The sequence below is a fragment of the Balaenoptera physalus genome (assembly GCF_965194825.1).
Source record: "Balaenoptera physalus genome assembly, chromosome: 3".
NCBI classification, from domain to species: Eukaryota; Metazoa; Chordata; class Mammalia; order Artiodactyla; family Balaenopteridae; genus Balaenoptera; species Balaenoptera physalus.
The window spans coordinates 170,143,078-170,159,780 of NC_138890.1; the positions used below are offsets into that span (position 1 = coordinate 170,143,078).

Sequence of the window (16,703 nt, forward strand, 5' to 3'; positions counted from 1 at the left end):
TATCCATGCAACCATCAACACAAGAGAATGAATGTGTTCATCAACTCAAAAGTTTCCTTGTTCCCTTTCGTAACCCCTCCCTCATATACCTCCCTGCCCTCCCTAGTCTCAGGTAACCACTCATCCTTTTGATTCTACATAGTTTTCACTTTTCATGATTTTATGTGAATGGAATTATACATTGTCATTCCTTTTTGGGGAGCTTCTTTCACTCAGCACAATTCTTTACAGATTCTTCTATGTTGAATATAACAACAGTTCATTTCTTTTTATTATTGTGTAGTCTCTTATTTGGATATGATTTGCTTAGATATTTACCTGCTGATGGATATATGCATTGTTTCCAGTTTTTGGCTATTGCAAATAAAGCTGTTGTGAACATTCATATACAAGTATTTGTATGGACATATCCTTTCTTTGCTCTTGGGTAAATATCTAGCAGGGAAACGTCTAGGTCATATGGTAAGTGTATGTTTAAGCTTTTAGCAAAGTGTCAAATAGTTCTCAAAGCAATTGTCATTTTACATTCTTACCAGCAGGATATGAGAGTTCCTGTTGCTCTGCAAGCTCACCAGCATTTGATATTGTCAGGTTCGAGGTTTCTTTTGTTGTGTTTCATGTTAGCCATTCTAATAAGTGTGTGGTGGTTTCTTGTGGTTTTAATTTACTTTTATTCTTTTTTTTTTGAATTTTATTTTATTTATTTTTTTATACAGCAGGTTCTTATTAGTTATCTATTTTATACATATTAGTGTATATATGTCAATCCCAATCTCCCAATTCATCACACCACCACCACCCCACCCCGCTTTACCCCCTTGGAGTCCATACATTTGTTCCCTACATCTGTGTTAATTTACTTTTAGTCTTAAAAAAAAAAAAAAAAACAAAAAAAAACGATGTTGAGTACCTTTACATATGCTTTTTTGCCATCTGTATATCTTCTTTGGTGAAATGTCTCTCCATAACACTTGACAATGCTTTTACTGTTTTTTTCTTTTACTGTTGAGTTTTAAGTTTTTAAATGTATAATGGGTATGAGCCTTTTATCAGATAACTGATTTGCAAATATTCTCTCCCATGTGTGACTAGTCTTTCATTCTCTTAACAGTGAGCGTCTCTCAAAAGTAGAGGTTTCTGATTTTGATTAACACAACTTATTTTTACCTCTCTTATGACTGATGCTTTTGGCATTGTATCTAGGAAATCTTTGCTTAACCTAAGGTCACAGAAATATTCTCCTAGGTTTTATTCTATATGTTTTATGCTTTTAGATATTGGTCTATGATCCATTTGAGTTTATTATCATGGGTAGAGCAAGTTATTGATCAAAGTTCAGGTTTTCACATATGGATATCAAATTGTTCCAGCACCATTTGATGAAAAGACTGCTTTTACCACTAAATTGCCTTTGTACCTTTTTTGAAAAATCAATAAGCCATATGCATGTGGGTCTATTTCTGGGCTTTTCATTCCACTCCTTTGCTCAATCTTTCAATCTTAATGCCACAGCATTTTGATTATTGTACCTTTATAATGAATCTTGAAGTCAGGCTGTGTAAGTCCTCCAACAATGTCCTTTCTTTGCAAAATGCTTTTGCTATTCTATTGATAGATACTTTGTATTTCTATGTGAATTTTAGAATTAGCTTGTCAAATTTTATTTTTTTAAGAGGCCTTCTGGAATTGTGACTAAGATTGCATTGATTCTATAGATCATTTAGAAGATTAAGTTTCCTTTAAGTGTACAAGTCATGCACATATTTTATGAGACTTATTCCTAAGTATTTCATATTTTTGATAGCATTGCAAATGGCATTCTTTTAATTTATGATGCCTCATTGCTAGTACATAGAAACAGACTTAATATTTTATATTGATCTTATATTCTTCAGCTTTAAAAAAAGCATGCAGGCTTTAACCTTTAAGATGTTGCTTGTATGTTTTTAATAAATGTCCTTTGTCAGATTTAGGAAATTTATTTCTATCCTCGTTGATTGAGAGTTTCTATAAGGAGTGGGTTTGGGCATCTTATCAAATGACGTTTCTGTATCTATTGAGATGTCCATATGGGTTTACTTTTTAGACTGTTAATAAGGCGAATTACCTTGATCCAATTTTAAATGTTAATGAACCTTGCACCCTTGACGTACTCCCTACATAATTATGAGCTATTGACCTTTTTAAATAGTTTGGAGTTTTGCTTATTAAAATCCTGTTAAGCACTTTTGTGTCTAAGTTAATGGGGAATATTCACATGTAGTTTTCTTTCCTTCTTATGTCTGTGTCTGGTTTTTTATATCAGATTAAAGTCGACCTCATAGAATGTTGTGTATAATTGATTTTATTTCTTCCTTATATCTTCCATGTTTCTACTTAACAGGTTGTCTTTCTTCTAGCTCCTTGAACATATGCAATACAGCTATAATAACAGTTTTAAATATTCTTAACTTCAAATTCTGTCATCTGTGGCTTTTCTGTGCCAATTTCAATTGACTGATTTTTCTCCTCATTGTAAGTTGTGTTTTTTTAGCAGCTTCTTTGCATACCTGGTAATTTTAGATTAGATGTAAGACACTGTGACCTTTTCCTTGTTGTACATTGGACACTTTTGTATTCCCCAAATTATGCAAGAGCTCTCCTTTGGGACAAGATCAAGTTATGTGAAACTAGTTTGATCTTTTTGGTTTTTGAATCTCTTTAGTTGAGATCAGACCAGAGTTTAGTCTGGGGTGATTTTTCCCCACGGTGGAGACAAGACCCTTCCTGGTACCCTAACTGATGCGAGGAGAATTATGAAGCTTTTCAGTCTGGCTCTTCGGAGCAAGCAGTATTCCCAGCCCTATGTGAGTGGTGTGCACTGTTCCCTCTGATCTTTTCAGGTGGGTCTCTCCCCACCCATGTGTAGTCTTTTCATACACATACGTTCACGGGTTTCTACTCAGCTGAATACCTAACGGGGGAGCTGTGCATAACTGGAGTTTCTTCTTTGTGCAGCCCTCTCCTGCTGAGAACCCCGGCCCCTTTGGCTTCCTTTACCTCCCAGTTCTGTCTCCCCAGTCACTAGTCTGTGCCTGGGTCTCTTCTTCCTCCACCATCATCTGGAAACCTTCTCAAGTTTGTAGGCTGGGTCAGTTGCGGAGCTCACCTCATGGTTCCGAAACTTGGTGATCTCTGACCTTCGTTGCCTAATGTCCGATGTCTTACGAACTGTTGTTTTATGTATTTTAAAGTTATTCTTGGTGAAAGAGTTCATCCCATTTCTGTTACCCCATCTTGGTTGGAAGCAGAAGTCATTCCGTGGCATTATAATTTTGAATGCACTGTCTCCCTTTTCTTTCTCTTCCTTGCTGGGACCACTAAACTAATTTCCAGGATTTCCTGTCAATCTGGGCTCTGCTTCCTCAAGCTCCTGGGATCACAGATCTACCTCTGTACATATGCTTCAGTACCTTGGTACCTTCGCGAGCACAGCTGCATTACTCTCTTGTTCCTCTGGTGCAGAATGGCTTTCTGTTTCAGAGTGTAACAACTTAGTTACTGAAAGAGAATTTGATAACTACATATGGAAACCATACGTATTCCATATGAGAATATATTTAGTTCATATATTCAGCTATTGAGGCAAACACTTTAAGGGTAATTTTCTTATTTTGTGCTAAACACATGGTATCAAAATTTTTCTTGGATTGTTACCATCTATTTTACTTTCAACCTATGGAGTATAAGATATTTTAGTTTTCTCAAAGGAAAAATAAACAGCAAAACAGGGCCCTGCTTAACCATCTAATTTTTCCCCAGATTTATGCAGATTCCACCAGAATGGGCTTATTTGTGAATTGATTTATCCATTCACCAAAAAATTATAGTATTGTACTTAGGACTGGTAATATAAAATAAATATGGCAAAGTTCTTGCTCTTGACAAATTTACAGTCTGTTTGTGGAGGCAGACTTATAAATACACAATTAAATGTCAGTGAAATACACGCTTTGATTCTGTGAAACAGGACTGAGATGACGGTGGCCTGAATTAGAAAAGAGACAGTTAAGATGGGGAGGAGAGAAGGATCCTAAGAGGCCGTATCTATAGGACTTGGCCTAGAGGTGAGGGAGAACAGGCAGGTGCCTCCCAGGTTTCCAGATTAAACTTTTAAATGGTTGGTTGTATCACTGTTGACTGGGACATGTAAAACATAGGCAACATGTTAGGAGAACTGTTTAAAATTGATGTAGTAACATGTTTATTTTTTCCTTTGTTGTTCTTGACCTTTTTTTTCCTTTTTTGTCCTTGCATCGGCTGCTGTCTTTATTTTATTTTTTTCCAGCTTTATTGAGGTATAATGGACACATAACATTGTGTAAGTTTAAGGTTCACAATGTGTTGATTTGATACATTTATAAATTGCAAAATGATTATCACCATAGCATTAGCTACCACCTCCGTCCTGTCACAAAATTATAATTTCTTTACTGTGGTGAGAACATTTAAGATCTACTTTCTTAGAAATTTTCAAGTATATGATACAGTATTATTAGCTATAATCACCATGCTGTAAATTAGCTCCCCAAAGTTGATAGTCTTATAACTGAAAGTTTGTACCCTTTGACCCACATTTCCCCGTTTTCTCCAACCCCTGGTAACTTCTTCTCTACTCTGTGTTTCTCTGAGTTTGGCATTTTTAGATTCCACATGTAAGTTGGAGCATACAGAATTTGTCTTTCTCTGTCTGACTTATTTCACTTAGCATAATGCCCTCAAGGTCCAACCAAGTTATTGTAAGTGGCAGGATTTCCTTCTTTCTCATGACTGAATAATATTCCACTGTGTGTGTGTGTGTGTCTGTCTGTCTGTCTGTCTGTCTCACATGCTCTTTATCCATTAATTCGTCACTAGACACTTACGTTGTTTCCATATCTTCGTTATTGTGAGTAATGCTGTAATGAACATGGAAGTGTAGATATCTCTTTGAGATCCTGATTTTAATTCCTTTGGATATATAGCAACAGTGGGATTGATTTATTAACCATTCTTATCTAATATTTTCCACCAGAAGATTAAGAATTCTATGTGACAGGTATAATAATTAGCTCCATGAAGTCCCTTTTAAAATAATTTCTCTTTTTAGCATCAAATATAATGCTGTTCAAGTTCCATTCACATTTGGGTTTGCTTGGATTGTCACCATCTCTCTATTTTACTTATAGCAGCAGTTCCTCAGTAAATTGGAGCATACAGGCTCAGTTAAGCCATACAACTACTCACCACTGAATTGAACCACTTTATAATTTTGGTCATTAATATAAAACAGATCAGTCATACCATTTCTCAGTATTTCATAATTTGATATTTTAACTGAATGCATCATAATCAAATCTTAAAAGGCAGTTGAAAGGAGAGGTCCTGAGACTCCTGTTGGATTTTGTACAGTGAGGAGCTAATGGAACATAAGAACAGACTTTGTTATCAGAGGTTTAAGTCTAATGGGCCTGAATTGATCTTCTTCACCCTTGAGGTGTACCCGCCTCTGGGACATGTGACAGCTGCCACCATCCCCCCACCCTTCTGAGCATTTTACCAGTACACAGAGGCCAACCCAGGCTTTAAAATATATTTTCTATTCATCTGTTTCAAAAAAAAAAACTTCATCTCCATAGAAGAGGTGAAATTTCTAGTGCAAGGAAGCTCAGAATTATTGGGAGGACCCTCTGTGTTTGTTTATTGAGACATGGGATCTTACTATTTTGTAGGTGATGTCAAACTTGTTAATGCTAAAAGCAGGGGTCCATAAACAGCATATGTTTTAAGTCCATTTAGGCAAGGAGCCAGCCGCCCCTGGACACTTGCCCAGCCAGGCTGACGCAGAGTGATGAAGGGAATGCATATGGCATTTTCAATCTGGGGCTGGCAGTGTTGCCACACAGTGGGCCTAGAAGGTCCCAGACAAGGCCGATTGCATTCCTATTACGTGGTCTCCATTCCAGTGAAAAAGAGCACACACATGTTCTGTCTAGTATTTCACATGATTGAGTTTATGGCATCCATTGGGGTTATTTTTTCACTTAAAAGGCAGCATCCAAAAGATGCCACAATAAAACGTGCTGTAAACAAAGGAAAATGAAATCATCTGTCTTCCAGTGTGTGTTGGTGTGGGTATGGGGAGCATCAGTGTGGGCCAGGGAAGGGAAGCAAGAGGTGTTAAATCAGGAACGTGGTGATGATTACTCTACATGTTTTCTGTTAGAAGCGTATGAAGTCACAAACATGAAAAACCCTCGAGTATTGTCCCTTGTAAAAAAATTTTAAAAGATAGGCCCTGCGTAAAGAAAACTAGTTAGACTAATTAGAATCATGACAAAATAAATATTTTAACAAGCTTCCAGTTAAAGCTTCTGGTGTGGATACACATGGCTACTTTCTCTCCTACCAGAATTCATTTATACAATATTACGGAGATTTTTTTATTTTCAAAGCATAAACCAGCCAACACGGTTCTTACTGTGTCCAAATACCTGATGGGGAGTGAATTCATGACAAGTTCATAGAAATTAGACAACTACCCTGACAAACCAGGCGAGTCCTTGAGTCAGACTGGGAGGGAGCTAGGCACGAGACAGAAACCAATCAGCTCTCTGCACCAGTCATCTGTGGATAGTGTTCGTCTAGCGATAAGTGCAAACACTGGATTTGGATCTAACCAAAAGTGCAGCATAACTACATTAAGATGATGGCAGATGGGAAGGCTGCATCAGGGTTGGAGACACAGGGAGAGGGGTAAAGGTTTAAAGAATAAAGAGCTAAATCTTTCCCCATAGTGCACAGTTAATGGACAATGCCTGATACTGGAAAATTCTTGTTGTTAGCTCTACGGGATAAGTATCTAGATAATCAACTGAAAGAGATGGGGGGAGGATAAAACAATTCTCTTTTTCATAATAAATCTTAGAAAGCTATTTAACTCTTCCTTTCTATGTATGTTTAACATTAATAAAATTATTTTAAAAGTATGGCCATAGTTGAATGTATTATATGTTGTGGGTTTTCCCTCTAATGAAACATCTAGTGCTATGTTCAAGGTCAAACCCTGTGCCCCTTAGATTTGGTCGTGTTTCTGGAGACATAATGTTTAAAATTCTTGCCAGATTAAGAGACCTAAATTTATAGTCCTAAATTCCACCGCCCAAAAATGGCATGTCCCACTTGCCAGGGTCCTCCCCGCTGTGCTTACAATGGAGGTATCTGGTACTGGGGAAGGGAGGTGAGACTGAAAAATGCCATCAACGTATTAACTAGGGAAATCTTGTGAAAATTTCTTATAGACCAAAAGTTATCAACTGGAAAGCTACCATTCTAACACTTTGAATCTGTGATCCAGAGCTTAAAATATAAATCTCAGACTGAACATAATGAGGTCCAAAAATCAAATTCTGGTTCCCTCATTTTAACTATAATCTTAAAAAAATAAAAATAAAAGCTAAAGTTAACGTCAAAATATTCAGCATTTTGGGTCACTTATCAAGTGAAAGGAAGATGATTTGGGGGGAATCACCATTTTTATTCACATACAATTACATTTATTATCTCATTCTCATTGTTGATGCAGAAACTGTGCAGATTCCTTTGCAGTTAACTTGAACACCGAACATTCTCTTAAATGCCTAATTTGACCAAAAAATGTGCTTTTAACTTTGCAGAGTAGCTGGTGGGTGTCAGGACCTAAAGTTTTAGAGAGCCCTCTCCTTCACTTAAGGAAGGGTGCCCCTGCCTCTATTTCTGCAGTATGATAAGCATACTTCATGTGTTTTCTCCGCCAGGAGTACCAGCCTTGTAATACCAACCCATGCCCTGAGCTGAAGAAGACCACACCCTGGACACCCTGGACGCCTGTCAACATCTCTGACAATGGGGGCCACTACGAGCAGCGATTTCGGTACACGTGCAAGGCCCGCCTGCCTGATCCAAACTTGCTGGAAGTGGGAAGGCAGAGAATTGAGATGCGGTACTGTTCTAGTGATGGAACCAGCAGCTGCTCCACCGACGGTGAGTAAGCGACTCTGTAGGGACTGACTCGCTTCCAGGGACAGGTGTTCTGTCTTATCTCTATGTTCATAGAAGAGCCCAGTTAAACTACAATTTAACTGGGCTTCCTGTATTTTATTTGCTAAATCTGGCAACCCTGTCTCCAATTCAATCACTTATTCCCTTATTTCAGAGCAGGCTGTGAACTTACTTCTTATGACATCAAAGTAAAAACAGAGAAAATGAATGACATTGTTTCTTTAACTTTATTCTCTTATCTGAACATATATTTTTTAATCCTTCCATTCTCAGATACATATAAAACCAACACTAATACTCATTTTAAATGATATAAACTAAGGAAAAATTTTGATACACATTTATAAAAGACTTCTTATATTTCCTCCAAAAGTATATTGTGGGCATGGCTTAAAAAATACTTCATCCTTCTTGTGTCTTAATGGCTTCAAGTTCTAATGACTAACCATACGTTTTGGTATTGATATCTTGAGAATACAAAATTGGACTTGTTTGCCTCTGACCACATGAAATGAGGCTAAATTGTGTGTTCTTTATTGGTTAACCGCAAACTACTCTCTCATCAGAGAAGAAGGTTTCTAATCTATTTTCTCTGAAGAGCATCTGCCTAGGTTTCTGAGCCAGAATTTTTAAGTAGACAACCAAGAAACTTAACAATGGATAGAACTGTTCACACATCTGCCTTCTCACATTTCCCCAGAACTTCATGGCATACTATGAGAGTTTTTTGTTAAAACTTGTGTCACACTGCCTACCTTTGAGAAAATGATTGAATATTTTTTCATATTTTAAGTCAGTAGGCATTTCCATCAAAATGAACATGAATTGCACAAGGACAATTTGTTGTAGAAGTCCCAGTGGAAGTGAGAAAGGTGTATTTTCTTTGTAAGAAATTTCTCAGAACAATAAGTGACCTATTACCCAAAAAACCCTCTTACTTGTATAAGGACTTTGCTACATTGACAAATTGAGTTCTTAGTTGCACCCCTGTTAATAGCAACTGCAGAGAAAGAAGCTTGAGTTATAGGAGATCATCACGCAAACTGCAATTTTATTTTTTTTATTTTTTATTTTTTAAAGATTTTTTAATGCATTGTTTACTTTATTTATTTATTTATTTATTTTTGGCTGTGTTGGGTCTTCGTTTCTGTGCAAGGGCTTTCTCTAGTTGTGGCAAGCGGGGGCCACTCTTCATCGCGGTGCGCGGGCCTCTCACTATCGCGGCCTCTCTTATTGCAGAGCACAGGCTCCAGACGTGCAGGCTTAGTAATTGTGGCTCACGGGCCTAGTTGCTCCATGGCATGTGGGATCTTCCCGGACCAGGGCTCGAACCCGTGTCCCCTGCATTGGCAGGCAGATTCTCAACCACTGCGCCACCAGGGAAGCCCTGCAATTTTATTTTTATTTAGTTTTGTGCGTCTGAGGTGTGTAAAAAGTGTTCCACTGATATTTGAGAGTATAGTTGCAGAAGCAAAGCAGACAGTGCTACAGAATGAAAGTTAGTTTGGACTCTGGTTACTCTAAGAGTTCCTAACAGAATCGTGCTTTGGCCATTTCCCTTACAGGCCTTTCTGGTGATTTCCTGCGTGCTGGGAGATACTCTGCCCACACCGTCAATGGGGCCTGGTCAGCCTGGACCTCGTGGTCACAGTGCAGCCGAGACTGCAGCAGGGGCATTCGCCACCGGAAGCGTGTTTGCAACAACCCGGAGCCCAAGTTTGGGGGCATGCCTTGCCTGGGCCCCTCCCTGGAATACCAGGAATGCAACATCTTGCCCTGCCCAGGTGAGTGGATCGAGTAATCTGGAAAAGACCGAAACATCAAGGGCCTTGGAAGACTTTCTCACTCAGCTTCCCTGGCTTTATGTTTGAGACATAATATGTGGTAGATAAATAGATAGATATAAATATAGATGTAGATGTAGATATAAGTGTAGACATAGATATCGATGTAGATATAGATGTAGATATATAACAGTTATAAATATAGATATGGATACAGATGTAGATAAAGGTATAGATATAGATAGATATAGATATAATCTTCCAACTGCATTGGTATAAAGACAGATATCTCCTAGGCTGGATTATGTTCATCTATTTCTTCTGCTTTAAAAGAAACTGAAGCATTCTCAGGAGCCCCTCTAAGGGATTGTGGCCCCAAGCGCTGCACCTCTTGAGAAGTGGGCTGGGCTGCCATGGTCCAGAGAGAGGTGTCCTGTCTTTAAACTGGAGGTTGGTCCCTCCCAGACCCTGATGCGCCCAGCGCCCCCCGGAACTGACCTCCCTCCATACCCCAGAGTCCTCACCAGAGTGACAGTTATCAGGGGTGGCCCCGCAGGGCCCTGCCAAGCCTGTCCCTGGTGCCCTCGGCCGACAGGGGTCTACATCCTCCTGAGGTCAGTCCTCTGAACACGCAGCATCATCTCCTGGAGACCCACAGGAGCTGTGCTGTCTGGGTCTTCCTCCTGGTCCCTGGCTTTTCATTCCGCGGGATTCCCACACAAGCGCAGGGTTAATAAAATGACCCTAAGGAGCCCCCTCGCCCCCCGCTCAGGGCGTTGTCTGCTAATACAGCCCCGAAGGCTCCTCTGTCGCCTTTGATGCTCTAACCATCTGTGCCTTTCTCTTGCCCCGGCTCTGAGTGCAGCTCTGTCACCTTGATCGCTTCCCCCTGACCTTCCCACAGTCAGAGGATCTTTAATTTAACCCAATGCCTCACGGCCATCCTGAGTGCTAGCCTCTGGCTGTGCATCCTGCCTTTTGACTTTGTCAGAGTGACCACCCGAGGAGGGCAGGACCATCTCACTCACAGCAGTGCCCTCAGCTCCCAGTGTGGGCCTGGCACACACTCGAAATAGCTCTCAGTGATGGTTATTGAATGATGAGAAAATAAGCAGTTGGTTACTTGATCTTCCTTTCTTTATTCATTCAGTTTTTCAGCAGACATTTTTGGATCGCCCGCTGTGCGCTATTCACTGAGTAAAGAAAGACACAGTGACCTGGTCCAGGTCAGAAAGGAACTTAAGAGTTTAGTGAGGAAGCATCCTATGAATAATGTCAACCCAGTATGGTTGGGTTGATGACAAGATGCAGTGGCTACGTCAGCTGGGGACCCATGGATCTGGAATCATGGCAGCCCTACCAAGCAGGCTGCCCCTGGGCTGGGTCTTGAGGGACAGATGGGGTTTGGCCATATAGACAAGCAGGGGTGGGGCATGAGGGGTCATTCCAAATACTGTGTACCTTGGTTTTAAAGGCACAGACCGCTGCAAACAGAGCATCTTTTTCAGTTGGTACAAACAACTTTCTGAGTTCCTTAAGCAAGGAACGGGCTTGTAGCAGTACTTAGTGAGCATCTATTAGATGGATGGATAGATGGATAGGTGGATGGGTGGATGGATGAGTGGATGATGGAGGGATGGATAGGTGGATGGGTGGATGGATGATGGATGGATGATGAATGGATGAGTGGATGGATAATGGATGGATAGGTGGATGGATGTTGGATGGATGGATGAGTGGATGATGGAGGGATGGATAGGTGGATGGATGATGGATGGACGGAGGAGTGGATGGGCGGATGGGTAATGGATAGATAAGTGGATGATGGATGGATGGATGGAGGAGTGGATGGGCAGATGGGTAGTGGATAGATAAGTGGATGATGGATGGATGGATGGATGAATAAACATGTACATTAACTGAAAATACAGTTCCCAGCTTTGTAGCTGGGTCACTCAGTAATGTCCCTGCTCCTCCAGCTGCCCCACTCCTCCTTGGCTGTCTCTGTTTCTCCAGCCTCAGGAGATGCTTCCCTCCAAACTACCCAGCTTTCCTGGCCAAGCGATGCCGAGGGGCTGGGAAAGGTCACAGAGACATGTCTTTCCCACAGCCCCAGCCTGGAGAGTGGAAGGGCTCCTCCCCGGGGGGCTGAGAGGGGACCCCTGGGGCAACATGATTAGATGAGGATCCATCCTGTAAAGTGGGGGAGGGAAAGCCACATGGGAAAGTCAGGATCCCTCCATCCACTCCGCCTTCCCAGGCTCCAGACACAGGTCCATGCTGCCGTCGGCTGAATGTACAGTCTCTCCAGATGCTTGGTTTCTGCCCTGGCCTTCGGGTGCAAGGCTCAGGCCCACGTCCGAGACATCCCATTAACATGATCTAGTGGCTGTTTTTATTTTCGTTGATTTGATGGTCAAGGCAGTATCATGTACGCATAACTTTAATGTCTTGAAATAGCTCTGTCCTCATCTTCTTTTTGAAAGCCAAGATTCCATAGAGGGTTGTGAAAACATTCAGAGTGGCCCTCTGCACTTTCCACTTGGGAATGCATGAGTTCAGGGGGTTGAGTGGGGCAAATGTCAATTCTCTCTCCCACCTCCTAGAAAATTCCTAACACAGGCCAGGATGCAACTCAACATGGAGGGGTTGGAAGAGCTCAGGGCTTTGGATGCTGAGCAGCCCGGCCAGTTATAGGCTATTTTTACTTCATTTAGGACTCTTTCCTCCCTATGCATTTACTCCTCCTTTGTCCTCTTGGGTCCACAAGAAACAGTTACAAAAGGGTGGTGTATTTTCTTTAAAAACAAGTTTTCTCATTATGATTAAGTTTGAAAATAAATTGAAGACCTGAGAAATATAAAAATACCTCTTAAATTAATCAATGAAAACTTCGATCTCCAATTCTAATGTGGATCAAAACTTGCAGTAAGCTTTGAAAGTTGAGCCCATGTTGAAATGATCCTTTTTCTTCTGTGGTTTGGTCTAACTAGTACTTTCACCGACATAATTTATTCCCAACATTGAGCAATAGCTTGGTCTTTCTCCATCACTCCTTTTTCTCAATTCGTGTTTGATTCAGAACTGATTCCAGACCTTGGCCGACCAAGGACAGCAGATGGTTCTTTGTTCCTAAGTCATATTCCAATTCAATAAGATAATTTATTTCTTCTTTCTTATGAAAACAGTAAGTGCGAGGAAGAAGGAACAGTGAGTGAGAATCTCATGGAGGGGAGACCTTTTGAATCAAAGTGAATTTGGACAGGTGTGTGTTCTGTGGGTGACATCAGTTAAGCACCTGCTAAGAACACTCCTTGCCTCTCTGTCCATGAAATCTTTGAGTCCACAGTTTGTTCTGTAAACTGCAAGTGACACAAAAGGAGGATAAGACACTGGTTCTGTCCTGGGCGGCTGGCAGAGGTCGCGCTAGCTGGGGCTTCACTTGCACAACTACAGAACCGGGTTCATGGTCTTTCCCAGGGACTGGGTTTTGTACTACAGATGTACGTGCACTCCTTGGTCATCCTTGTGCTTGCATTTTGCATGCTTAGAACCATTTCCTGAAAGAATAGGAGGAACTGAGGAAGCGTAGGGGGGAATGTGAAAAGCCAGGTGGAAGACCCTGGATCCCCTCCTGTGATGGTCGGTGGCGCGCACAGCGCGTTCGCACAGCGCAGACTCTCTCTGTAACCACATCACGTGGGTCAGATGTGGATTTCAGAAGCGGTGTGACTTTGTGTCCCTTCCCAGTGGATGGCGTGTGGTCTTGCTGGTCCTCCTGGTCAAAGTGCTCAGCGACCTGTGGAGGTGGACATTACATGAGGACCCGCTCGTGCACAAACCCAGCCCCCGCCTATGGAGGCGACATCTGCCTGGGCCTGCACACGGAAGAGGCTCTCTGCAACACGCAGCCCTGCCCCGGTAAGCACCCCGGCCAGGCCTGTGCAGACAGCAGGGCAGACTCACCCTTTTCCTGATATACAAATGGTGAAATGATGAAACCACATCACGATAAGACCAAAAGAAGGGGGCACATCAATGCCGCACTATTGCCGGTGAAGTGACGTCGTGATACATTGTTCTGCAGTGGAATCATTCTCACCACGCTGTAGTTGCAGAACTAGTTACAGAAACCGGTGATAACCAAGCATTCTTAAAATATTTAAGCTGGTAATGGGAGCTGACATTTTGTTGCTGAGAATCAAGGTGGGGAAGCAGGAGAGCCCTTGTGAAGTGGCTTCACAGGAATCCCCCCAGGACCGTGGGCATGGGGGTTCCGGGCTCCGAGGCCAGCTGGCCCGTGTGCCCAGGGGATGCCCTGCAGAGCCCTCCCCATCCAAGAATTAGCTTCGTTTTCTGCCGTGTAGGGACCACTTGGAATGAAAATGAGACAACCTCTTCTGAGTCTAACTTCGACTTTGAAACACACACACACACACACACACACACACACACACACACACACGTTTTTAACTAGCTCCTGCAGACTTTCCTTGAAGGTTCCATGTATATTGAAAAGTGCCTAGAAACCAGATTCTCAGTCATCCCCAAAACTGGCACTTTGCACATTTCTAAGGAAAAATTATACCCTTTACAATGGATCAAAACACAAGTTTGGTTGCCCAATTTAATTTAAAAAGAGGAAAAAACCAAGCTGCATAGAAAAACATTATTTTACATTATTAATATTTCATAAATAATATTGAGAGTTCATTTTTTTAACCTCCTTACATAAAATGAGTATTAACTCTCTCTTTTCACACATCTGTAGGTCCGGGTGAATGTAACACATCTTAGCGAATCTTCCTTTTTGGGGTAAAGTGACTTTAGCTAGTTCATCTTTTGGCCTTGACGACTTGTGTGTGGATCCTGTGTGCTTCAGTGACAGTAAACAAGGGATAGAGTGAATTGCACCACGAGTACAGCCTGCCTTTGGCGTACTGACCCTGCAAAGTTGTTTTCACAACTGGAAAGAAAGTATTTGTAGTAGCTTGAACCCCTTTTGCAACCAGGACTTTCTCATTAACACACTGTCATTTCTCTTGCTTGAGCACTGAGGCCTGTAGAAATTTTCTGGAGAAGGATTTGAGTATGACCCCATAGGAATGGGGTCTGCATTGATGATCTCTCCGCCACCAAGGAAGGGTCACGCACAGCCAGGCTTCATGCATTAGCTTATGGAGTGTCTAATACAGTTAATTTAGAGCATTAAAATAATGTGAGTTTTAGAAAATGTATTTTAAGCGCATTATTTCTAATCAAAGGTATATGAGTTCTTTTATTCTTGCTCCTTTGTATTTTATTTACTGGACTGGTCATAAGATACGAGTCCATCTTATTTATACACAGACCCACTATAAACATCATATGAAACCTTAATGTACATAAGCTGACCCAACTTCCAGGTTGATGGATCTTAGTGGGTCTTGTTGCCGCATCTCCTGTCTTCTGGCCGCTGCAGAGAGCTGGTCGGAGTGGTCAGACTGGTCCGAGTGTGATGTGTCTGGAGTCCAGGTCCGCATCCGCCAATGCATTCTTCTGTTCCCTGTGGGCAGCCAGTGTTCCGGAAACACCACGGAGAGCCGGCCCTGTGTTTTTGATTCCAATTTCCTCCCAGGTAAGAGGGGAGATGCTTATTAGTGTGAACAAAATCATTTCCAGTACTTTGAGAGGCAATGATTCGTAGGTGGGAGTTTTATCTGTTCTATGAAGTCCTGTTTGCTAAAACAGAGATGATTCAATCAACTCTTACGGTTTCAAGGCGATTATAGATTTGTAGATAACTGCGTCTGTAGACTTGAATTTAGGCCATGAGTTTTAAGGTTTTTTTAAGCACAATGTCTTCTTCTACAATTTATTGCCTATAACACAGTCAGAATAGTTTGTTCAAAAAATGAAAATAAGTTATTTGGTTACTTTAACATTAAGTTAAATGCTTTGGCAAAGTTGTGCATATGTGTTTGCACAGAGAAAAGAGGGCCATTCTCTTCATACAACCTTAGTTTATTTGGGAAAATGGAAGGCTGTCCTTGCTCTCGTCTTGGAGAAGAGGTTGGCTTGGCCCTTTGGCTACAGGCTTTTCCATGTGAAATCGATGTTTAGTTATTAGTGATAGCTAGTCACCCATCACATGCTCACTGTAGGCACGGGCTAGATACTTATAAATCATTTCATATATGCCCACCATGTGCCTTAGCGCTCTGATGTGGACCAAAAGCAGAGACTAACCTCTTACACGGTAATAACAGGGAATGCCTTGTTTTCCTTCACTAAAGGAAAGATATTATTTTAGAAAAAACTATCAGCTTCAGTCTCAAAAGGCACCTCAATCTTCTGTGGTCTAGAACTGCAAGAGTGTTTATTGTTGTTTCCTTTTCAACCATAGACATATTTTTAATTCTTGTTATCAAATGAGAAATCAATACAAGAGAGAATAGTGTTTCTGGACTCTTGAAATGGTGTTTATCCTTGGGGTTAAACATTTAGGTGGATCTCTCCTTTTATTGGCATCCTACTTGTCAGTTTCACTTGGGGCATGGCACAGATCACGAATGGGCTCCGAGTAGGAAGATTATTTGTTTTGGCAATTTCCTCTGCGCTCTGGTGGAGTGGTCCCCCTCCCCAGGGAACGTGACAACACTGACTTTGATGAGACAAAATATCTGAGCAGGAATACTACAGGCAAACACTGTGGGGTTCCACAGCTGGCAGAATACATTGTAACAGAAAATCAGCACATATGCCAGCCTTATTTTGAAACTAGTGCCCTGGTTTCAACCCAAGGGACCATAGCATTTTCTTTTTGTAATAATGAATCTCACTCCTTTCCAATCAAGGTGACCTTGACCAAATACATCTCTG

General features: G+C 41.4%; 1 protein-coding gene across 5 annotated transcripts in view; it reads left to right on the top strand.

Annotated features, from left to right (window-relative positions):
* Positions 1 to 16,703, top strand: part of SEMA5A (semaphorin 5A) — a 537,896-nt gene that overhangs the window by 456,889 nt on the left and 64,304 nt on the right. For all 5 annotated transcript variants that reach the window (XM_082454374.1, XM_082454372.1, XM_082454375.1 and 2 more), the window contains 4 exons: positions 7,815 to 8,040; positions 9,624 to 9,842; positions 13,593 to 13,763; positions 15,304 to 15,459. In XM_082454374.1, coding sequence (XP_082310500.1) covers positions 7,815 to 8,040; positions 9,624 to 9,842; positions 13,593 to 13,763; positions 15,304 to 15,459 — 772 coding nt within the window. The remainder of the gene's footprint in view (positions 1 to 7,814; positions 8,041 to 9,623; positions 9,843 to 13,592; positions 13,764 to 15,303; positions 15,460 to 16,703) is intronic.